We start from the raw sequence: 25,119 nt of genomic DNA on the forward strand, positions 1-25,119 counted from the left end.
TGAATGCTCAAAATCCAGGACAGGACACACACCCCGCTGTCATACACGTGCGTGTTGTTTTTTTTTTTTTTTGATGCACAGCTTGTCTTTGTGATTAGATTTGGACGATTGTGCAATTCAAATAAATAAATAAAAATATGCATCATTTTCCCGATTAACAAATGGCTCTTTGTGCTCATACAGAGTAATACAGTAGGCCATACATTTTCATTCCTTTTGCTCCGAAATGCCGCCCTTTGAGCGAGCAGTGACATCCTATCCCTTTCACTGAGAGGTATACATTTTAAAGATGATGGAATTATCAGTGAGATCTCTCCGCCTGAAAACCCGGGAGTGGACCCGAGGAAACTCTTTTCCAATACAACTAGATTACTGCAGATAATTGTGTTACACGGAGTATTGATCAAAAAATTGTTGTACTCAGGAAACATCTAAACACACAATTTCTGGGCTCTCTTTATTGCTATCTGTCCTACAATGCACCTCCTTTTTTATTTTTACCTTTTTTTTTTTTTTTTTTTTTTTTGGAGCTCCTGAATGAAAAAGATATGAATTCTATTATTATGAAGTATCATAATAAAAGAAAATCTCGGGTTGGAACATCAGAGAAATTACTTCTTTACAAGAATCTATTGATCACTTTATATCAAAGGAGTATGTTTGACATAAGATTACCTGCCAGTTTGAACATTAGGTACACTGTGTTATAGCCCGGGGCAGTTGTAAGTCTGCCAAAGGGATTGTAAATAAGGCAGCAGCTGCAAGCGCCTCTGGCTTAGAATCAAGTCGAGCTCAAAACCGAGGCGAAGGTAAACTCGAGGTGATGCAGATTTTAAAAATCCCGCTTTTCCCAAGATGACACCTATAGGATAGCGGTCACATGCTATAGGAACATGTCCACTCGAAACCTTACACATGCGCACACATTCCACTTCTTCTCCCGTAAAAAGCCAGAATTAAACATGTCTCCCCTTTTTCCTCCTCTCCCCTCCCTTCACTCCAGCTTTGGCAGCCTCTAGCTTTTAGATTTTGGTGAAAAAACATTATTCCATCACTTCCAGCACTCTAAACTCAACCTTACGTGCATGAAGCAAAAATAAAAAAAGAAATAAATAAACAAATCACATGCCCTGGCAGCGATTAATTGTTCAGCACCAACTCTCGACTCTCTCCCAGGATGGCCAGTGTTAACGGGGTTATATTGGATTGATACCTTGGATGTGATCTTTATTTTAATTTATTTATTTTCTTAGCCAAAGCTGAATTTTAAGCGCGCCTCTACCTCGTGTTATTGATTTATTTAGATGTATAACAACATTTTTTACCTTGAGGTTCTGTAATCTAGCTGAGGTGGGCTTGCGTTCAGGCTTTGTGTGTGTACGTTGTTAAATATTTAGAGATTTCGGTTGCCTCTTCAATTTCCTGCGGCTCCAATTTAAACAGTTTGGGCCCTGCAACACCATAAATTAATCATGTTTGACCGTGGATTTTTAGCATTCACTTTTATGCAGCAGTACTCCCTACCAGCCATATATAACACGCTATTTAGAAGAGACTGAAAGCCCTTAAAGCTCTGCTGCGCTGGATCCATTACACTCAGCAGCTCAAACTAAGGGGAGCTCTACTTACAAAAATAACACAATCATCTCTGCATTCAATAATCCATAGTCTGAGACTCGGTTCTGACTGGAGTCTGTGTTTTATTAGATCTGTTTCAAAAAATTATCCATCACTTTATATCAAATGTAAAGGAACAATGCTGCTTCAATGTGTTGGCTGAAAGTAGGTGTTTTAAACACACACTCGATACATTCACTATAGGAAAGCCAGAACAGTGCTTTTTTTCGTGATAGATGTACAAAAGAGGAAAAAAAAAAAAAAAGCTCAGCTGTATTCTTCAGCATTTGAGTTCAGGTTCAAAGTAAAGAGTGCCATCTATTGTCAGAGACTGGAATTTATTCCTGCTTTGTGGCAGGCACAACAAAAGAATGGGGCTTGAAAATGTACAAGCATGGACAAATATAAATCTTAATAATGTAGAATTTTTGCACAAGAGCATTTTGGTGAAGGAAAATGTTTTTGTTGAGGCACAAGGATATCATTTCTAGTCTTTGTCCTGAAATGTATGGCTGTTGGCTCGGTGTAGGTTTTACAGCACTTGCAAAAATACTGAAATAAGATTACACTTTCTGTGTGAATCTGAACCCAAGCTGCTTGTTGCGATTTCTTATTATTGTGTGTTATATTTGTTATGAATAGGGAATACAATTCATACACTGATCTAAATGAATATGTATTCATTTTCATTATCTAATAATATTTAACAAGTACACAGTGTATTTTTTTTAAATACAAAATTGCAAGTGCAGTTAGTCAACAGCTATTTAAGCATGAATTTGGTTAGACCTTAAGGCCTCTCTTTTCCTCCCTCCCTCCCTCTGTTCCTCATTTTTTCTTCTCTCCAGCTGATACTGTACTCGAGCAGGAAGACAGTGCTGTTTTCTCACCATCATTTCTCAAGAAGACAGAGCAGCAGCTGAGTGACCATCCTGAAGAGAAAGAGGACATCTGTCAACTCACCCGGCTACAGTGAGATACAGTAACGCTATAAAACCACCCACTCACCCGGCTACAGTGAGATACAGTAACACTATAAAACCACCCACTCACCCGGCTACAGTAAGATACAGTAACACTATAAAACCACCCGCTCACCCGGCTACAGTGAGATACAGTAACACTATAAAACCACCCGCTCACCCGGCTACAGTGAGATACAGTAACACTATAAAACCACCCACTCACCCGGCTACAGTGAGATACAGTAACGCTATAAAACCACCCGCTCACCCGGCTACAGTAAGATACAGTAACGCTATAAAACCACCCACTCACCCGGCTACAGTAAGATACAGTAACGCTATAAAACCACCCGCTCACCCGGCTACAGTAAGATACAGTAACGCTATAAAACCACCCGCTCACCCGGCTACAGTGAGATACAGTAACGCTATAAAACCACCCACTCACCCAGCTACAGTGAGATACAGTAACACTATAAAACCACCCACTCACCCGGCTACAGTGAGATACAGTAACACTATAAAACCACCCACTCACCCGGCTACAGTGAGATACAGTAACACTATAAAACCACCCACTCACCCGGCTACAGTGAGATACAGTAACGCTATAAAACCACCCACTCACCCGGCTACAGTGAGATACAGTAACGCTATAAAACCACCCACTCACCCGGCTACAGTGAGATACAGTAACGCTATAAAACCACCCACTCACCCGGCTACAGTAAGATACAGTAACGCTATAAAACCACCCACTCACCCGGCTACAGTGAGATACAGTAACGCTATAAAACCACCCACTCACCCGGCTACAGTGAGATACAGTAACGCTATAAAACCACCCACTCACCCGGCTACAGTGAGATACAGTAACGCTATAAAACCACCCACTCACCCGGCTACAGTGAGATACAGTAACGCTATAAAACCACCCACTCACCCGGCTACAGTAAGATACAGTAACGCTATAAAACCACCCACTCACCCGGCTACAGTGAGATACAGTAACGCTATAAAACCACCCGCTCACCCAGCTACAGTAAGATACAGTAACACTATAAAACCACCCACTCACCCGGCTACAGTGAGATACAGTAACGCTATAAAACCACCCACTCACCCGGCTACAGTGAGATACAGTAACGCTATAAAACCACCCACTCACCCGGCTACAGTGAGATACAGTAACACTATAAAACCACCCACTCACCCGGCTACAGTGAGATACAGTAACACTATAAAACCACCCACTCACCCGGCTACAGTGAGATACAGTAACGCTATAAAACCACCCACTCACCCGGCTACAGTAAGATACAGTAACGCTATAAAACCACCCACTCACCCGGCTACAGTGAGATACAGTAACACTATAAAACCACCCACTCACCCGGCTACAGTGAGATACAGTAACGCTATAAAACCACCCACTCACCCGGCTACAGTAAGATACAGTAACGCTATAAAACCACCCACTCACCCGGCTACAGTGAGATACAGTAACGCTATAAAACCACCCACTCACCCGGCTACAGTGAGATACAGTAACGCTATAAAACCACCCACTCACCCGGCTACAGTGAGATACAGTAACGCTATAAAACCACCCGCTCACCCGGCTACAGTAAGATACAGTAACGCTATAAAACCACCCACTCACCCAGCTACAGTGAGATACAGTAACACTATAAAACCCACCCACTCACCCGGCTACAGTGAGATACAGTAACACTATAAAACCACCCACTCACCCGGCTGCAGTAAGATACAGTAACGCTATAAAACCACCCACTCACCCAGCTACAGTGAGATACAGTAACACTATAAAACCACCCACTCACCCAGCTACAGTGAGATACAGTAACACTATAAAACCACCCACTCACCCGGCTACAGTGAGATACAGTAACACTATAAAACCACCCACTCACCCAGCTACAGTGAGATACAGTAACACTATAAAACCACCCACTCACCCAGCTACAGTGAGATACAGTAACACTATAAAACCACCCACTCACCCGGCTGCAGTAAGATACAGTAACGCTATAAAACCACCCACTCACCCGGCTACAGTGAGATACAGTAACACTATAAAACCACCCACTCACCCGGCTACAGTGAGATACAGTAACACTATAAAACCACCCACTCACCCGGCTACAGTGAGATACAGTAACGCTATAAAACCACCCACTCACCCGGCTACAGTGAGATACAGTAACACTATAAAACCACCCACTCACCCGGCTACAGTGAGATACAGTAACACTATAAAACCACCCACTCACCCGGCTACAGTGAGATACAGTAACGCTATAAAACCACCCACTCACCCGGCTGCAGTAAGATACAGTAACACTATAAAACCACCCACTCACCCGGCTACAGTGAGATACAGTAACGCTATAAAAGATTTGTTTTAGAATTATCCCGCAATAAGAAATATTATACAAGTTTGCCTTATAACATAGTTTTTTGCAGCGTAGCTCCATCTTCCCTTCAGAATGAATCCCGTGACACCAGGACCACCTGTAATTGGTGGAAATGTGATGTTGTTGCTGCTGTACTGTAGTTTGTCGGGAGAAGTGCGGCGCATGTCTTGCCGCGTGTTTCCTTGTGTGTTTAAACAGCATCTGTGTGTAATCTGTGTACAGTGTGCGTCAGCTCCAAACCAGCATGTGCTCATGTAACTAGCGCTTTGCCCTTTGGAGTATTTAGTTTGATCTTGGCTTGCTGGCTGACTTAATCAGTTTTATTTGAAATTTCATTCACTTTTTTTCTGTTTTTTGGAAGTTGTTAACATGGCGCACCCACAGGTGGCTCGACGGGGTCCCGGGTTCTCCCACCGCGCACAAATGTCGATTATTAGTCCAGATGTCTTTCAGCTGTGTCTGGGAAACCCCCATCCTTTTGCCCCCCGTTCTACTTTCTGTCATCTCATGTAAACCGCCTTTCTGCAATTACAGCTTTCTGTTTTCAGCCTGGTGCAGCCTCGCTCATGTCGCTCAATCAGTTTGTTTTAGCAAAATTTAGCTAAAGTTTAAACCACTCCAAATTTATATGGTCCTACACGTGAACCCTGGAGTCGCTTCTCTGTCCCAAGACAACTCCAATACATCCAAGAACGGGCAAATCATAAATTTATTAGCTAAAGTAAAATCCACAGTGTGCTGCTCAGTGTGTCTGTGTTTTATTGCTGACAAAGCTAAAAACTGGTAGCTAACCTGTAATAACTTAAAGCTAGCTAGTTAGCTAGTTAAGTGCATTAATACAGACTAAGGGAAATGAAAAACTTCTAACAAATGTTCTAATGTAGCGCATCGTGTTTGCGTCTTCAGCAACAAAGTCAGCAAGTCGTTAGCCTGTGTTTCAGCTATGAGACGTCATGTTCTCTTCTAGCATCACACGGAAAAGATATTTCTCGAGTCTTGTTAGCTTCTTTATTTTCTCTCTCTACGTTTAACCGCGAGGTAATTGCGTCTGTAATATTTCCACATACCTGTGTGTTCTTCATTCTGAACAGACTTTCTGCCATCCATTTCTGCTACTTATACCAGAGCACGGCTCGGACAGTAGTTCCGGCTGTAACATGTTAATATTAATGCGCTCATTCTAATACGGGATGGTTTCCATAGTAACAGCTCATTGCCAGGGACAGCGGACACGTCACATAATCTAAGACTAATAATAATCAGATTTTTAAAAAGTGTTTAAGAAAAGTTTAGTCATTGATTTTGTTTGGAGACATTTATTTATGGAATGAGTCTCCAGCGTCAGTGCTTTGTAAGAGGCAGGGTGCGTTGGGAAAGTGTTCAGGACAGAGGAGTTTACGCTTTCCGGTTTCTCAGTAAAATGACAATCTGTGATTTTGAGAGAGAGAAAAGGAGAGAGGCTGGTGAAGAACAGCAGGTTATAGCTGCTATAACCTAAGCGAGAACAGGAACTAACTAGTCTCTCAGATGTTTCACAGCATTAAGTGGAACTATAAACTGTTCAGATGTGTGACGTTTGCCAGATCGTGGTGCAGTGGCTGGTGGGATTCAGAAGTATGTGCTAGTGTTAGAACATCGAGCTGTGACACATCACTGTTTAAGCATAGCTACACACCAAATAAAAATGTACATAATAAATAAGATGTGGAAATAAGGTAATAAAAATGTTGCGCATACTCGCTGGAGAAGAACTCCGCTACCGATTGGTCCACCCCAATGCTGAAATATCTGACTAACCCTCCTCTCCATGGCTTTCACAAGAGCTGACCAAAGTTAATGGCCAAACCCAAAATTAGATCCGTTTCTGCTCCTGCAATTATTCACCCACTATGATTTAACCTTTCCCCGTGGTAGAAGCGGCCTGATTGTGCTTGAATAGGCATTTGCGTCGCGTGTATTTAACTCTCTTCAGGCGTGCGGTATTTGACTGCACTAATGCAGGCGAGAGGCAGAGGAGCGCGTGTTCGCACCCCACGGAACGTCCAGTGGAGGTTGTGGAAATTGTAATAATTTGTTGTATTGATCCTTTCGCCACGGCAGTCGGTTCCCATTGTGGCGGAGCAGAAATAGACACTTCATCGATTGCCTCTTTACTGCCACACTTCCCGGCCTGGGAACGAGGCTTCCTGCCGCCGCAGGGCCCATTGTCCCTCGCGCCTGGAGATTTAAATGACCTCCGATAAAAACCCCAAAAAAGGGGAGGGAAGCAGATCTTAATTCTGAAAAGCAGTCACTTCACGCTCGGTTTCTTGATTTAATGTGCTTGATTTTATTCATTTCCTGTGCTTGAGTTACAGTCTGAGGGCCAGGCCATGTGAATAGCAGTGATTTTAGCAGATTACCATAAAGCGAATTATTATATTTAACATTCATGTGCTTCACTGGAGATATTTATATATATATATAATAGCATAAAAGTTGTGGTTTGACTACAGCTGAACAGTTGTAATCGTGATTTTTTAAAAATTAATCTTTAAATAATTAAACACCACCCGGGATTTTAGCTGAGATTAGATCAAATTCTTTAATTTTATAATAAAAATTAATATCCAGTCATAACTTATATGTCCACTTTTAACCTTTAAAGTTGTTTAAATTCAAGTTGTCACTGAGTCTGAGAGGGTAAAGGCTCTTAAATTATATAATTTAATTTAAGTAAATAAATAAAATTAATATTCAGTAATAACTTGTGTGCCTACTTTTAACCTTTTAAAACTTTCAGGTTGTCACTGAGACTTACAGGGTCATGGCAAAACTGAAAAACTCGTATTAATTAAAATATCAAAATCAGTAAATAAAATTGGTTCATATTAAGTATCCAGTTTTATTTATTGTCAAATGGCTGATAATTACTTTATTTCAAAATTTCAATATTATAATTATTTATTTATTTCATGTAGCCCAATCTGTGATCACTTTTCACAGTATGACTCCTACAGTGCAAAAGTTTGCATCCCCCATGATAAAATGAAGATGATTTGAAAGAAATTTAATTCAACAAAACTTTTAGTGTGTTCTGTTTCACGGGACTGAACAAAATCTACTGAAAAATTTCTGAATTTTGTGATTTTATTTTCATTTTATGTATTTATTTGTTTCTCTTTCACCATAGTCATGACTTTTTAAATTTTATAATACAATTAATATTCAGTAGTGACTTCTGTGCTGATTTTAATCTTCAAAACTGCATTAAAATGTCACTGTAAGAGGATCACGATTAATCTACTTCTAATCAAAGTTTTTGTGTTGATTGTTCTTGGATCTTTGCCTTGTCTCAGGATTCACCCAGATTTCATTTACAACTGCTTGGAATTCTGTTATTTCTAGCTGAGTTTTAAAAACCATGGGGGTGTGCAAACTTTTGCACTGAACTGTATATTTGTACAGTGTATATTTATATTAGTGTACATAGTAAATTGGATAGAGTGCCGATTTTCCTTTAAACAGGATGCAGGATGTGGATGTTTAGAAGTCTTTAAAAGTGTGCACTTTGTAAGGATGTTTGTGTGTAACAGGTCGACTTGCGAGAAGCTTCGAGCCGAGGTCGGCGTTCTTCTGAGATCTCTGCAGAAAGCTGTAGAAGAGGCAGAGATGCAGCAGAGGCTCGTCTGTGAGGTGGCCAGAGAAAGAGACGAGGCCAGAGAGCAGGTAACCATCTCTCTCTCTCATTCACACACACACACACACACTTGCTTTCGTATAGCCTCTAGCCTCTCACAACACATGTCGCACTATGAACGGGCATAAAGGCCAGAAAAATCAGCTCTCACACTTTTCACAAAGGTCAGCCGTGTCTGAAGCCTAGCATTCTCAGAACACACACACACACACACACACAGTCTCACTCACGGGACGCATAGGGTTGTGACCGGAACTTATTTATTTATTTATTTATTTATTCATGCACTCAACGCTGTCATCTCCCAGCACGAAGCACAGAGAAAGACTAAGAGATTAGAAAACCCCTACAATTGATGCAGAGGTGCCAATTTTTACGGCTTAGCCATAGAATTTACAATTTCTGACCCATTGTGACATTGGGATACATTAGAAAACGTCTAGTTTCTCAGTTAATTCAGCAGTCAGACCAAACGTGAATAAAAATCTCGTGAAGGGAAAAGGACACTGGAAACGTGTGAATCATGTATGTGGTTACTTTCCTTTCATATCCACTTTATCTAGCTGACCTTTGACCTGTGAAATCACAAACATCACTCTTGTATGCTAATAGAAAATAAACAGATGAGGATTTTGCCTTTGCGTGTCGATAAACAGGTTCAATAATAAAAGCGCAGGTTAAAATGGCCAGTTAATATTTTCGTATATTGTATAATATCATATAGCCTGTGTCATTCTTTTTTTTTTTTTTTTTTAATATGTCGTGTATTTTGTGTTCATCTTTAGGCACAGAGGCTGTTAGAATTGCTTGATTTTTTTTTTTGGATCTTTTTTCTGCAGTGTGATATGGACACAGACCTGATTGCGTATATTCAGTAGCTTACAGACCGAACTATCACCTGCACGCAGTTTAGATTAGCTTGTTTATTACGAATATGTTATACATAATAGTTGGGAAAATATCTCCTGCGACCCCAAGTCAAGAAGCTATGGCTTATACACTCAATCCAAACACTTCTGCAGATCAAACTATGCATCTTTTATCATGTATGACATAGACTCAGGGTTTTTGTAGTAAAATTCTGGTTTCTCTCTCTGCTAGGACTTTTCTTGTTAGCAATATCGGCACGTCTGTTAGCGCAGGGCGTCGTGTGGTGGCACCTTGTTCTAATACACCAGGATTTCGACTTGTAATATTTCAGAAGGTCTTGTAGGTGGGAATCAGATTGGATAACGCTTCATCAGGTAGGAACTTCACAAAAGCCTGGAGACTTAATTAATCCAGGTCTGAGCGAGTTTCTTTGAAATCATTTAAATTCCTCTTAACTTCCTCTTCATCTTCTTCTCGGCACAGTGGCACGGTGAATAATTCAGGCTTGTCTTCGCTCTGTAAGGTGGTTAAATATGCCGTATGCTTCACAGAGGTAAAGCTGTAGAGCAGGAGGAGGGAGCTTAAGCGCGACTGATGCCCGACATCGGGATCATTTTCATGTGTCGTTTGCTCTCTGACGAGCTCGGGCTAATTACGGCAGGTGTCATATCGACCACCCAGCGCTCTGATCAGCCTCGTCCTCCGTCACCTCAGAAATAAAGAGCGAGACAGAAGGCTAATCAACTCCCTCACACCTTCACCTCACACCGACACTTACTCCAGTTTGCAGAAGCACATAGCCTTTCATTTGTGGGTTAAAAGAAGAGAAAAATAAAGAAAATTCTTTCTCTTTAGCCAGACTTTGTGTTGAACTTCATGGGGCAGTTGTCAGATCTGGGCTAGATGAAGCACTTTAATATTCCAGCGCAGCGCAGCTCAGCTCAGCTCAGGAACCTCCGGTAAACGGCTCAATCGAATGCGCTCCATCCATTTACTCCTCATTTATTCCAAACATGATCCATAACCATGCTTATTTTAGGCAAAATTGCCGCCCACGTTGCAAATGAATCGCAGTAGGGAAGCCTTAAAAAAAGATAAAGCACCTCCGTGTGGCCGATCAAAGGTTTTAAATACTAAAAACAGCAGCAGGCGTCGTAGGCGGTAAGAGTAAATCCATATAACAAATTGCTTTTGTGAGCTCTGGATGAGCCGCCGATTTTTCCGTATTGAACTTTTGTCCCATTCAGTGGCCACAGTGGGGAAAAGATACTGATCCTCTACAGGATCAATACAGGACCAGGCTTCACTGAGCAACACACACACACACACACACACACACACAGGAAGCCTGAACAGATCACTCCGTGCTGCCTCTTAAACCCTTTTTCCCACTTATCAAAAATGTTGGCATCCCAAACATCAAATTTAAATTTTTCCATCAGTCACTCGTGCAGCACCAAATGATTAAAGTTGTGTGTTTTTTTTGGTACCTCCTTACCAGGAACTAATGGCACTCAAAGGCAAGGCTAAGTGCTGAGTGGGTTACACAGGTTTGTGGACACCTAACCATCACACCCATATGTGGTTCTTCCTCAAACTCTTACCCAAAAGTGGAAGCACACATTTGTACAGAATGTCTTTATATACTGTAGCATTACAATTTCCCGTCACTGGAACTAAGAGGCCTAAACCTGTTCCAGCATGACAATGCCCCTGTGCACAAAGCAAGCTCCATGAAGACATGGTGTGTGAAGGTTGGACTTTCTGTGGCCGGGCTTCTAGGCGGTGTCAGATGTCAGCGAGTTCAAAACACCTGCAATTGGATCATTTCTGGTCATATAATATGATCTGCGCTAAACATCACTGGATATCAAGGTAACTTAATGACATGCAGGGATGATAATACTGTTCTCACACAAGCCTGTAGTAAATTCTGTCACATTTGAGATGAAAGGGTTCTTGTGTGATGTGATCCATAATGATGATGTCATTATTTTAAAGTTAGTGGAAATTGAGCTGGTGCTAAAAGCACTGTTGGTTCCTGTTCCTGTTTGTGAAAGCGCAGTGATTAATTGCGTACATGTTATTTCCTCTTTCCTTCATCGCTCGCTGCTCGTTTCTGATATGATGTGCTGGTGTAGATGAGCTCATTACGTGTAATTTTCTATAAGATCATCAACATTAGCTGTGATGTACATTTGTTTGTGTTGCCTCATTGCACCGGAGAGCTGAATTTGATTCGGATATTAATTGATTAGATTTTTAAGGATTTTTAAGCATGGGAAATGAAGAGGAGGGTTGAGTGGGTCGCTCTCTCTCTCTTTCTCTCTCTCTCTCTCTCTCTCTCTCTGTGCAACTCTCTCACACTGTTCCTCGCTTTATCTTCATGATGGCATCATTACCGTGAAGAGTGTGCATCAGCCGTCAAATTAGCACGCCACGTTTTTAATGATCCGCCTCATGTGCCAAATAAAGCGTGCCCATTGGCTCATTATTGATCTTCATTTGCCCTGATTGGTGCCACTTGTGAGAATCTGAAAATCCTTTGGAAATGCACAGCAGGAGAGCGAGAGACAGAGGAAGATAGAGAGAGAGAAGATGTATGAGCTGAATGTATACATTATTAGGCAGCTGGTGTCCTACGTCCTTCAGTCCACTATTACTGAGAGGCCGAGGGGCATCGTAAAAACCACCGAGTCCCAAAGAAACGACCACCGACAAGGCCATTATCAGCTCCTCAGCCACACTCATTACACACACACACACACACACACACACACACACACACACACACACACACAGCCAGGAAAAAAAGCAACATGATATAGCGCTGCTTAGATAAAACGATCTGGATGATTTGACCAATTAAAGCCCGTGAAAGAGTTTTTCGGATACTCTTTAATCCTCTCCTTTTTTAACCCCATTTACTGAACTTTCCCTCCAGACCACATTTGCATCACTCACTCTGCATGTGAGAATGTTATTGCGGAGGTGATCATTAAGAAGACCTGCAGGTTTAGAGCATGCTTAACTGCAACTCGGCGCAGCGAGACCTCCACCACGTGTTTTTAATATACAGTAGCCGTGCAGTGCATGCTCTTTAATCATCGGCTAACAGCGGCGACGTCCTCCTCCGATTTCCCCTCATTGGATACTTTTAATTAGCCCCTTATATTAAAGGTAACACACGTCCACTGTGCTCAACGATCCCTCCGTGAAATGGAGAGATTCGCTCCAGAGGTCGGCTCGTAATCCCGAGCAGGGAGGAGTCATGCTAACATCCTGTTCTCTCCCACGCCAGTGTCTCTCGTCTTCCCTCCCTTTTTTTTTGTATGTTTCCATCTTCATTTATATTAATTTCACAAATCTCGGCAGACAAGCGGGAGGCGTCATCATCCACCCGCCCTCGTCTTGTTCCACACCCCTGGGACTGGTGTTTTAATTTAGCCCGACTTCACTGTAATAAAATTTTATATCAGTCTTTTATTAGGTGTTAATATTACACTAGCTCTCCCTCCACTACAGCTTTATCTAATTGCTTTCATTAGCACCGCAGGAGCCGCTCGAGCGAGGACTCGGAGAAGCTCGCTCGCTCGCTCGCTTCACTACAAGGCTAGCAGTTAGAATCCACTGGCGTAGGTTAGTCTTACACTTCTGTGAGCAAATGCATGTGATGGAAGCTGTAGATATACGGTTAATATAACTCTAGTTATCTGAACAGTTGTTATCCTTACGCTTAACACTTATTCTTGATTACCACTGATGTGAACTTCACCACGTTTCTCTGCACTGATGAAAAAAAAAAAGTGTGTTTTTTTTTAATCATAGGTATAAAATTACTAATGCACTCATTACTAATGTGTTTATAGAAACATCGACAAAAACAATATCCAGTGTTTAATAAATAATTACTTTTATTATTAATAACCGCTTCTTCCACCACACAATGTAGTCTGTTATCAGTACAATTTGGTTGCTAGGCAACATCACGGACAAAGATTAGGGTTTTCTACAGACAGAATAACGGCTGTAGCGTGACTGTTTTATTAGTTTAAAACCTGGCGGATTAATACACAATTCAGTTATCGTGATGCGCTCTCAGGTGTGTGGATCGTTTTATAGTAAAAGTCGAATGTTGAATAAATGTCGAACATTTAGTAGAACGTCTCTGTCTCCTTTCAGAGATGGAACTATTTTTTTCAGAGGAAAGAGTTTGTGGCTGTGCCAGTCTTGGAGTTGTGTGGCTCTGATGGCGTATGGATACAACATATCTTTTAGACGAGTGTAACGTGTAACTGGAACGACTTTTAACTGTATGTTTGGAAATTTGTATAAAACTCCATAAGAACAGCTTTGATAAAATCTTTTCTCTCGTCTGTCTCATCTAAACACCTGTACACACACGCGCACACACACACACACACACACACGCACGCACACACACAGAAAATGAGTTTATACGAGAGTTTAATATTTTCTAAATGAGGAAAGAGCTCGCTCACTCTCATTTTTTCTGTCTTTCTCCTGCTCTTTCTGTCTCTTCTCCATCTCTCTTTCTGTCTCTCTCTGTCCCAATCTCTTGTTCCATCCTTCCATCTGTCTGTCTCTCACTTTCTTTGTCTTTCTCTTGATCTCTCTCCCCCTCTGCTTCTGTCTTCCTATATATATATATATCAGAGATTAATATCATTTTTCTCCATCTCTCTCTCTCTCTCTCTCTCTCTCTCTCTCTGTCTCAGCCCCCGTCTCTTTCTGCCTACATCTCGTCCTCTCTTTCTCTCTGACTTTCTCTCTCCCTTTATATGTCTCTTTGTCTCCCACTCTCCTTCTCTCTGTCTGGCTCGTGTCTTTCTGTCTCTCTCACTGTCTGCCTGTCTCTGTTTATCGCTCTTGTCTTTCTGTCTCCCTCTCTTTCTCTTTCTGTCACTCTCTCTCACACTCTGTCTATATCTCGGTCTCTTTGGCTGTGTTTGTCTACCGTCTCTCTCTTTCTCTCTCTTTCTCTCTCTCTCTCTCTCTCTCTCTGTCTGAGTGTGTGTGTGTGTGTGTGTGTGTGTGTGTGCGAGGATGAAACTGACCTGCCGATGGATTATTATGGCTGTAGAAATGGTCAAGCTTGATGAATCTGAAGGAAATTGGCTTTGAAATGGCCTCATCTGCTCTGGTCAAAGCCATTACTTGATATATTTTATAAGTGGATTCTGAGTGTGGCTAAATTATTTTAGAATTACCTCGGCTGGCTCGGCGTTTTGGCTGCTTGTCTTTTTGTGAGGTTTAATCACAGTGAGAACCATTTTTGAGTAAACCATTGAAGTGATATTTTAATGATCAGGTCACTTTAACGCGAATGTTACTGTGTGACTGTAAGTCTGTTTTCATTCAACGCTGTGAACGACTTGAAATGTGCTTAATATTTAATATTAATATTTCAGCACTCTAGATAATCTACCTGAAGTTCTCTGATTTGTTAATTAAACAGACGGGTGTCATATACAGTAGCTTTTACCCCCACATTTTCTAGAAAAGAATTGCAGCTAACTGTTAACTACTGTCTGGATACTAACTAGTTAGCTAAATAAAGAAACAAATAAATTGACAAAAGAAAAAAATCTAATTATTACGTTATTGTGTTGGATGAAGATTTTGTTGTATATTAATAAAACTATGCATGTAAATTAATTAAATTAAATTAATTTTTAATTTTTAAATTACTTTTTATTATGTTACTATTTCTGAATTCTTTTTAGAGATTTTGGATTTTATAAAAAAATACACAATAATCTACCACTAATATATTATTATTATTATTATTATTATTATTATTACAAAAAAGTCTTTTTTATATTTTACTGTTTAATGTTAAGGACGATAAATACTGCATGTTGTCCGCACACGTTATTGTCCTTGTTAGTGGACGCCTTTATATTCACCTCTTACTGTACGGTTCAGCTAATTACATCACAGTGTTACACACACTTCAGATCAATAACAATGTTCTGTTTGGCGTAAGAACAGCGTGGTGACATTGAAGCGACCCTCGGCTCCTGCGTCCTCTATGACCAGAGGAACACGGCTAAATGTTTACTTACTTATACAGTTACATACATGACACACGCTTCCACGAGACACAGGAAGGACCCTCAGTGACGGTGACCCCTGCTGACCAGCCCTCCCCCGCACATGCGCGCACACACACACACACACACACACACACACACACACACACAAACACACACAAAGACTGTTGTCTTGTTCATAACACTAAGCACTAACATAAGGCACAAAAATCACTATTATATTCTGGTAGTATTTTTTGTGAGCAATCAATACAAGCGTTATTGTACTACAGAGCTGTGTAATTGGGAAAAAAGAGGGTGGGGCTAGAGTGAATACATCATAAAGAGGTGTGGTCAGCTGCTATGCTGTGCTATCCAATCAAATCAGCTCCTTTTGTTCCCTTTAAAAATGAATTGCGTCTCGCCAATAGTCGGTGTGTGAGTGCTCATGTATGTGGAAGAAGGCAGACAGCACTGCCCCGCCCCCGAGTGTGTTACACGGCAGCATGAGCAGCAGGTTGGCTGGCTTCACGTGTCTCAGAGGAAGCACGTGTTAGTCTTCACCCTCCCTCAGATTTCACTTCCAGATTTCACATGAATATTTTAGTAGAAGAAATAACTGAGTAAATGTGTTTTCGGCCTCATGCAGTTTTGTGGTGGGGCATAGTACCTTTCCTGACTGCTGATTGGCTGAAAGAGCAGTTCAGTCTGTGTGTTTGTGCTGGTTCCATTCCATAATCTTCAGCCTGTCACCTGGAAATGTATTAAAAGCCCCCATTTTTGAAGACGTATCAGTTGTTAAATATGCGGTTAAGACTCGAGGACACTTCCTGAGTGATGATCATCTTTTATTTTAAAACAGTAAGGTTACATACATAAGCCTGCAGGCAGTCGTTCAGACTCGTCACTTCAGTGTCGTACCTAATTTGCACAGAATTGAGAAATTCTCAAATCAGAGTTTGCTTACTGCTCGGTCACGCTGTCGCTTGCCGTCTTCTCTGTCAGAATCGCGGCTCCACGTCACATTTATAACAAAAACACGGTTGTCTGTTGCTTTGTCGCTGTTCTAGTGAACGCAAGAGAAGACAAGAAAGCAGAAGAAATGAGGAGTTGTACAATACCGCAACTAAAGAAATGAGAAGCACCGCTTGGTCCTCAGGGTTTTTTTATTCTCCGTTCTGAATAAGAAACACTGCCCCCTCCTGGTGTGGAGAGGTATTTCCTTGGCCTCAGGTGCAGCGCATTCGTGCATATCCACCATCAGCTTTCATCTTTGCAGGAGACTTTTCACAAAAGAAGTTACGTGACATGATGTGATGTGACGTGATGTTTCCCGACGCAGTCCTCAGCCAGCCTTGACTGGCACTAATTCTTTGACGTGGGTTTGGCGTGTCAGGACCGTAGCCCTGAGCTGTTCAGCCTGGATTGCGCTCTTCTTCACTTTTAAGTGGCTTCACTTCTTAAAGCATATTCCAAATGAATAAAGTTTAAGCCTTATACCTTTTCACCCCTCACCTCCGCACACTCCTACACACACTCAATCTTGACTTTTCTTTTCTTTTTTTTTTCAAAAGTACTGCGACATTTTTACTTGAACGCGAAGGTCATGTCTCAAGTCTGAATGTGACACACAGCCAACTCGAGTCCTGCATAGAACATTTTCCATTCCCCATTTTCCCTGACACGTTCAGCTTCTTCATCCTTCAGTCTTATCGAGTGAATAGAATGGAATGAAATCTTTATTATTTGTCGTTGATTTGCTACGCAGAGTTTTTTTCTCTCTTCACCAACACCAGCAGCTCTCCAAGGGTCAGTGTGGCAGAAACTGCTAACGTTTCGATGCAGTGCGAAGTTCCACGTGACGTTTGAACACAATCCCGTCCTTCTTGTCTACAAAAATCCTATTGTAGTGCAGTTCTTTATGCATCCTTCAGCAATCACGAACCAGCTTTTACCGTAGCCTGTTTACGGTGCGCTCCTGATTGAAAAACACTCATCTCACAGTGATTGAAAAAAAGAAGCCGCCTGTATGAAAGCAGCAGGGCTGATTGGAGAGCCTGGCCCTGAGGAGAGCACTCTGGGAAGGACAAGCTGGACTTTGGATAAGTAGGGGATGCTTAATTACTTTTCCCCAACGTCCTCCAAGCCATACCTTATCCTCCATCTCCGTACGAGCCATTAGTCATCGGAGAAGTGCCGTTATTAAGGCATTAGACGACTCGTTGTGGCCGCTCTGGAAATTGTTGCTGGTACCGATGCAATTAAAGAATCCATTAGTATTATTAATAAGGACTCACGTGTGCACCGGTGGACGGTGGTTTAATATGTAATTATGCTGCTGTTATGAAAGACACACACACACACACACACACACACACACAGTGGGACAGGCCTTGCCTTGTTCAATCACGTTTCCTACTCGTCAAACTCGCATATTTAATTCAGAGCCCTTTTAAAATAAATATACATATTTAACCAATACATCATCCACCAGACATTTTAATTAGTACGATGATGAATTCTTAATGCCATCTTTAACAATATATGTAAGCATTATTACTAATTCCGGTCTGGTGAATGAGGCGTGCTTTTACATGAGGCCTGGAGGCTCTTATTTTCTTTTAAGTGATCAGAAAACGCGGAGCTGTGTGTTAACACGCTTTCCGTTAGCTTCGTTTATGAATTTTTAATGTTACTTTTATTAAGCGCAAATTGCAACACACTTCACGGTACAAAATCCGGGTAACAGGTTCTATATTATTCTATAATCACGGGGTTATTATTATCTGTGTTTGATGATAGAACTGTTTCGTAGGAGGAATATGAAGTGTTTTATGGAGACAGTACTGACGGCTGTACGGACTAGCTACCGTATCCATGGTAACCGGACACTAAGCAACAACTCTAACACTATGGTTGGGTATTTGATAGTCTTTATTAGCTAAGAAAATGCCATTTAATAAAGCAAGCGAAGATCTGAAGAGCTTTATGCAGTAGAAGATGAGCTAATCTCAGAGGAAGTGTGTGTAGTAGTGTATGATGGCGGGTCTGTTAGGTTTACAGTCCAACAGTTTGACAATTATATTAAATCATAAGTGTCTCGGCCCAAATTACTCTGATTCATTGAAGGAATCTAGTCATTATCTAGTGCCAATGTAATGCTAATTGTCAAGACACATAAAAAAAATGTGAAATTGACTCATCTAATCCTCATCTTTTGGAGAGTGCCTTAAACCTGTGTTTTTGCCCGAGTAGAAATGCAGCCTACAGTCTACGAGTGTTTCAGCTCTGTATCAATATGAATGGCTCTACACTCACAAGAAAAAAAGAAAGCCTCTCCTCCTCATCTCTCGTTCCTGATCTGCCCTCTGCATCTCCGTCAGTCTCCTGTAGTGAGATTATATGAAGTGCAGCAGCAGCAGCATCTCCACCTGACGGGGAAGATTCCGCTTAATCGCTGATCTCAGAGGACTAAAGTGTCGTATTATACACCATGCAGGTTTTATTTCAGCATTTCTGGAAAATAGAATTCTCTCCCAACATCCACATCAGCACTTTTTTTGTAATCTGACTACACACTGATCAGTTTTGGGCATGTGTGTATACACTTTCAGCTCCCATAATGCACTGGGAAGTTTACTATTCAGAAAGGTACTGAGAAAATGAGTTGAAGGTGCAGCAGCGTTGCCCCTGATGCACTTCGCAGACCCTCAGGACGGGCTTGGTCATGTGTTATAAGCAGTTTTGATTGTGGCATAGCACACTGGGAGGAGTTTTTGTTGTAAAGGAATGTGTTGGAATGGATTTGCAGAGCACCGTCATGGAAGCATTACTATGTGGATAATCACTTTCTTGGGTATGATCATGATACCCAAGAATGCAAGAAATTACCGCAATCATAAATTAAATTACTGGTTTTGTGTATGTAAAATGGCAAATAATGTAAACTGTAAACTAGCCTGTAAACTGCCCAAAGAATTACTGATTATTTTAGCTTTTGCATAATGCATATGTAAATATATCTGATTGGTTGTGCCCATGCACAGAAGCTACACAAAGAAGGAACAACCATGATGTCCAGATCGATTAATTCACCTGTCTGTGTGTGAGAGACGGAGAGATGATTGGAAATCTTATTTGAATACAGCGACCGAAGAAGTCGTATCTTTCTCCAGATCTCTGCATGAGGCTGTGGAAACACACTGGGCGAGCGTGTCTGGCGTAACACCGTGTGTGTGTGACAAGGAAGAGCGCTGTAATAAACGGAATATACAAACAAAACAGCTCGGCCTCCTCCCCTGTGTTTGTGACACACACGAGACAGGCTTCTCTAAAGCTCTCGCTCTGTAATACGCACTTATAATTGAAACATCGACATGAACCGTGCATGTGTACGTGATTCTCTGACAACTTCTCTTTCCTCATAATCGCTGCTCTTTAATCTCTCACCGTTTCGGCGTGCTGAATCTCTCCATCTCCTCCCTTCCTGTCTGTAGTCGTGCACACAGAAACGCAGTTATTGCCTTTGGTTATTAAGCAGGAAGAGATGCGGGGAGGAGGAGGAGGAGGGGAAGCCATTTTGCGGCGGCAGAATAAGCTGTCAAACAGCGGGGCAGGTGATGGTGCGGGATGATGGCGCAGGCGGTCCGATTACTGCTCCTGCCTTTATTAAATGTCTCTGTATGAACGGTAGACTGCAGACAGAGAGCGAGGAGAGGGAATCATTAAAAAACACACTCCCCCCCCCCCCCCATGCAAAGCTCTTCTAACAGACTGGCTAATATTATTTACCATGGAGAGAAATGAATCCTAGCAGAGCTGTGCAGGTTCAGTCGCGGTCTTACAGCGTCACAGAATAGAGCTGATTTGAGCTTGAGAGTATTTTGGCACACAAACAGAGTCCATGTTTAATACTGATTTGATCATACCATGTCCATGTTGCCAGTGAATGCCTCAGGATTTTAAAATCACTTTTATGAGCAATAATAGTACTACACGATATAGAATCTTATTTCTATTTGCTGAGTCTAAACCTACGTTCACTCTAGCAAGTGACAGGCGATTGTTCATTTTCTACGTACGTGTGTGACACGGATGCGCAATTTCAGCGACAAGCGACATGCGAATTGAGATTTTCTCAATTCTATGCAAAACAGGTATGACGCTGTACAGTGACGACTCAAAACTGTCCACTCTTACAGCGTGTGAGCGACGTTTCTGTAGTTCCTACCTAGAAGTACTGTCTGATCCAAATAATGGAAAAACTTATAACCATGGTTTCCTCATTTCCTGTCATACGTAACGTATCATTAAACATGTATAGAGACATTACAAAGAAAAATAAAGCTTGAAAGGAAGTAGCGGAGCTTGTTGGTGCCTCTGTTGAGGTGCTAGTATGAAGAAGAGAACTTAAATAAATCAAACTAATTTTAATGCTCATTAGCATGTTGTTTTATTTGTGTTTAGCTAGCTAGCTTGAGAAGCTGTATATATAGCTACTACCATTTCTCATCAGATCTAAAAATGAAATGCTGGACAGGCCACGCCCACAAGTGACAAAAGTTGTCAAGTCAGGAGTTGTTAAAATTCGTTAAATGCATTGTGGTCAAAACACTTTAGAGAATTGTGAATACTTCCGATGAATTTTCAGCAAATGTATCACAGGATCTATAATGGCTCTTCATATGTGTGAATCGACTCCCAAATGATTCAAATCATTTGCAGAATGACTCATCTGTAGTTGAATTCAAACAGATTATACAACACTGCTCGCTTTTCTTCTTGATGATACCTGCAAAATGTTCTGGACCCTGATATCAATCCCTTCTTTAAAACACACACACACACACACACACACGAGTCACTCCACCTCCTATTAAGAGAAACAATCTAAATGTTAAGCAGTGAACGTCATGGCTGGAGAAGAGGCCCACTGCACCCCGGCTCGGGGAAATTATTCCCACCGTGGTTTTGTAAAACATCCATTGTTCTCTCTCTCTCTCTCTCTCACTCACACACACACACACACACACACACCTCTTTAATCTGTATTTACAATATAGACACATTTACTTTTGTTCCCTTTTAGAGACGGCACTGATCCGATTCCCGTTATCAGTCCGATGCCAGTTAAAAACAATAACAGTGGATTGGATATCGGAGAAAACATATCGGATATCAGATCCTGTAACAAACGCCAAAGATTGGAATTGGATTTTGGAAATGTCTCCTTAGAAATGGAAAGAATTCCATATAAAGAGATTTGACTGTTTTGTCTTTTGTGACTGATTGTATTCTGTTTATACTCTGTGATATTTATGATATTTACAGTGTAAGGGAGTTTTGTGTGAAGGTGTGTAACTGTGACGTGCTTCAGTTAATAAAGCTCATTTTAAAGCTGAGTAGTTTTAAAGAGCGCAGTTTGGGATGAGGTGATATCGGCTGATGCTCGAGGGTTCAGTGTCGGTATCAGAAGAGGAAAAGTGCTATCATATCATCTCTAATATTAGTAGAAAACTGACTCATTTTTAAATTAATTAATCTTTATTTTTCTTTCCTGTATCAAGTGTCACATTTCTGCACACTGCTCTATCACTTTGTCTCTCTCTCTCTCTCTCTCTCTCTCTCTCTCCTTTCTCCATCTCTTTTCTTTCTGTCTCAGTCACTCTTTCTCTCTCTTAATAAACTAGAACCCCACTTTGTCTTGCTCTCTGCTTTATCTTTCTGTCTTTCTCAGTCTCTTTTCTATCCTTCTCCCCCCCTCCCCCTACTATTTCTCTATGGTCCTTTCTTCCACTCTCTCTCTATTCTATCTCTGCTTCATCATCTTTCTCTATATGCCCTTTCTCTCATCCCCCCCCTTCTCTTTTCCTCTTCTCCCCTTTCTCTTTCTGTTCTCTCTTCTTTCTCTTGATTAACAAAAACTTTATTCCGTTCTCTCTTTCTCCATCAACTTTCTTTCCTTTTTTCCTTATCTATGTCCCTCTCTCTTTCTGTCTCTTTTCTTTCCCTCTTTCTTCCTCTTTCCCTTAGCAATTCTTATGTATTGTGTTCTCTCTCCCTCTCCGTGATCCGTAACTATTTACCCCCTCACTGAGGTGTTTGCATTCATCCGTCTCGTGCTCTGCATGTTCACTCTAGCGCTCATGTTGCGTTTTTATGCCTGTATTTATTTGGGCTGCTCGGCTGCTCATAAACACCATCCAGAGAGTCGCAGCCTCCAGACGCATTTGTAACACATTAGTGTGAGCGATCTGCGAGGTCTGCTTTTGGTTTAGTGTCTTGCTCCCTGTCTTTTTTTTTTCTTTTGGAGAGAAAAAGAAAACCCCTCCTTTTCATGTTGTGAGAGTAAAAAGTTGGATCCCAGAAAAACGGGATGAAGGAAAGTGTAATTGAAGTCACCTGATTAGAGGTGTGTCCCCTCGAGAGCGCGGGAGCAGCGTAAAGCGTAATAAAATAGTAAACATGAGACGTGGGAAAGCTGCAGGCGTCTCTCTCAGCATACTGAACCAATTAATCGCATGTAGAGGGAAAGAGTGATTGTGGGGAAGGAGAGAAAAATGAGAGTGGATTCCTGACGCAGGTGGGTGGTGACTGAGTGTGTGTGTGTGTGTGTGTGAGAGGAATTTGGTTTGCCATCTAGACTTTTATAATAAAATTAACATGTTTATTCATCCACATTGCACCATTCTGACTCGTACACAACAGTTAAAGTTAGTGCTGGATGAGAGGTTCAGGCTTAGTGTGTGTGTATGCACTGGGAGTGTTTTTTATTTATTTATTTTTTAATCATCTGCTAGTTTTTCATAGATGTTCAAAATGCATGAAATACCTGAAATTAGCCTTTTTTTAAAGATTGAAATTCTCCCTGAGGAATTGAAACTCTTCCCAGAGGCTGATTATACTGTATAAAATAGATCGAGGTCAGTTTTTTTCCTGTTAAAACACACTTTCATATACAGGTTCCTGTATAAAAATGGATTTGGGGCGGGGCTATGGATGAGCTGTGTACAGGATTAGGTAATAACCGGAAACTTTTTGCCACCAAACCGTCATGCCAGGACAGAGAGCTCATTTTATCTCTCAGGTGCTTGTGTGTCATTTCATGGCGACTCAGTCTGTAAGGAATAAAACACTGAGTGTCGTGCGGTTATAGGAAAATAATCAACAAAGGCATGGTGCGATAAAGTGAAGTTACTGTAGCCACCCGGAAGTTGATTATTTTCCTGTTATAGCTTATACCACAGTAATTCACCAATGATACAATTTTTTATTAATTAAAGAAGGAGGCATCGTACCTTTTATTCATTTAATGTTGTGGAACGCCTACAAAACAATCTCACTGACATTCTAGCAGCTATAAACAGTCATTCCCCCTCCATCCTCTCTTTTTTCTCTCTCTTGAACTTAATAATGTGGTTGTAATACTGAGAAACCACAAAAAGCATAAACTCCTCGCCTTGCAGGTTAAAAAGAGAAAGAAACCAAAAAAATATAATTAAAGGAATTACGTAATTTAAAATTACGGATTTTAGGAAAAAAAAAATTTTTTAGAAAAAATAATTCTTAAGGTATTTACAAGTCGTCAACGTTAGAGCTTAGAGTGTAGGCTTTGTGTCATTATTCACTGGTAGTGTGTGTGTGTGTGTGTGTGTGTGTGTGTGTGTGTGTGTGCGTAGTGTGTGTGTGTGTGGTGTTGACCTGTTGCTCCTCACACACAGCTGCAGCAGCTGAAACGGAATCTTGAGGAAACCCGGACAGAAAACTCTCACCTCCATCAGGAGAGAGAACAGCTGGTGACCAGCATCAACCTCTGGATCACCGAGCACAAGTAAACACTCCTACTGTCCCCACACACACACACACACACACACACACACACACAGACAGCTATGTTTCTGTGTACTGGCATCTTCAGGACTGAGAAGCATGACAAACTTGTGGCCATGCTAAATTAAGTGTTACAGGTTAAGTGTAACTGTAAATGGATAAAAAGTGTGATGTGTCATTTTTTTAATGAATTAAAAATTGTAATTGTTGTGAAATCGCTGTGGTGTAAGAGGAATAAAACACTACGGGACGTGCTTTTACAGGAAAATAAACCTCAGGCTGGTAAGAGTAACTCACACCATCACACCACCCTGTTGTTGATTATTTTACTGTAACAGCACAACACAGTGTTTTATTCCTTACAAAACCATATCAAAAGGTCAAGCTCTCTCGTTTAAGTTCTCTTGGCCTCTCTCGTTCTTTAGCTTCTCTCTTTCTTTAGGTTCTCTGTCTCTCTCTTGTTCATTAACTTCTGTCTGTCTTTCTCATTCTGTAACTTTTGTCTCTCTCTTTTTCAGATTCTCTGTGTCTCTCTCATTCATTAACTCTCTCTCGTTCTTCAGGTTCTCTCTGTCTCACTCATTCAAGTTCTCTGTCTCTCTTTCTCGCTCTCTCGTTCTTCAAGTTCTCTATCTGCCTCTCTCACAATCTGTATTTCTTTTTCT

General features: G+C 41.3%; 1 protein-coding gene across 2 annotated transcripts in view; it reads left to right on the forward strand.

Moving 5' to 3' along the window:
* LOC113541280 (putative leucine-rich repeat-containing protein DDB_G0290503) overlaps positions 1 to 25,119 on the forward strand; it is a 118,010-nt gene that overhangs the window by 71,081 nt on the left and 21,810 nt on the right. For both annotated transcript variants that reach the window (XM_026938166.3, XM_053228029.1), the window contains 3 exons: positions 2,466 to 2,589; positions 8,596 to 8,728; positions 24,346 to 24,455. In XM_026938166.3, the coding sequence (XP_026793967.3) occupies positions 2,466 to 2,589; positions 8,596 to 8,728; positions 24,346 to 24,455 (367 nt within the window). The remainder of the gene's footprint in view (positions 1 to 2,465; positions 2,590 to 8,595; positions 8,729 to 24,345; positions 24,456 to 25,119) is intronic.

This window comes from Pangasianodon hypophthalmus, chromosome 22 (genome assembly GCF_027358585.1).
Source record: "Pangasianodon hypophthalmus isolate fPanHyp1 chromosome 22, fPanHyp1.pri, whole genome shotgun sequence".
NCBI classification, from domain to species: Eukaryota; Metazoa; Chordata; class Actinopteri; order Siluriformes; family Pangasiidae; genus Pangasianodon; species Pangasianodon hypophthalmus.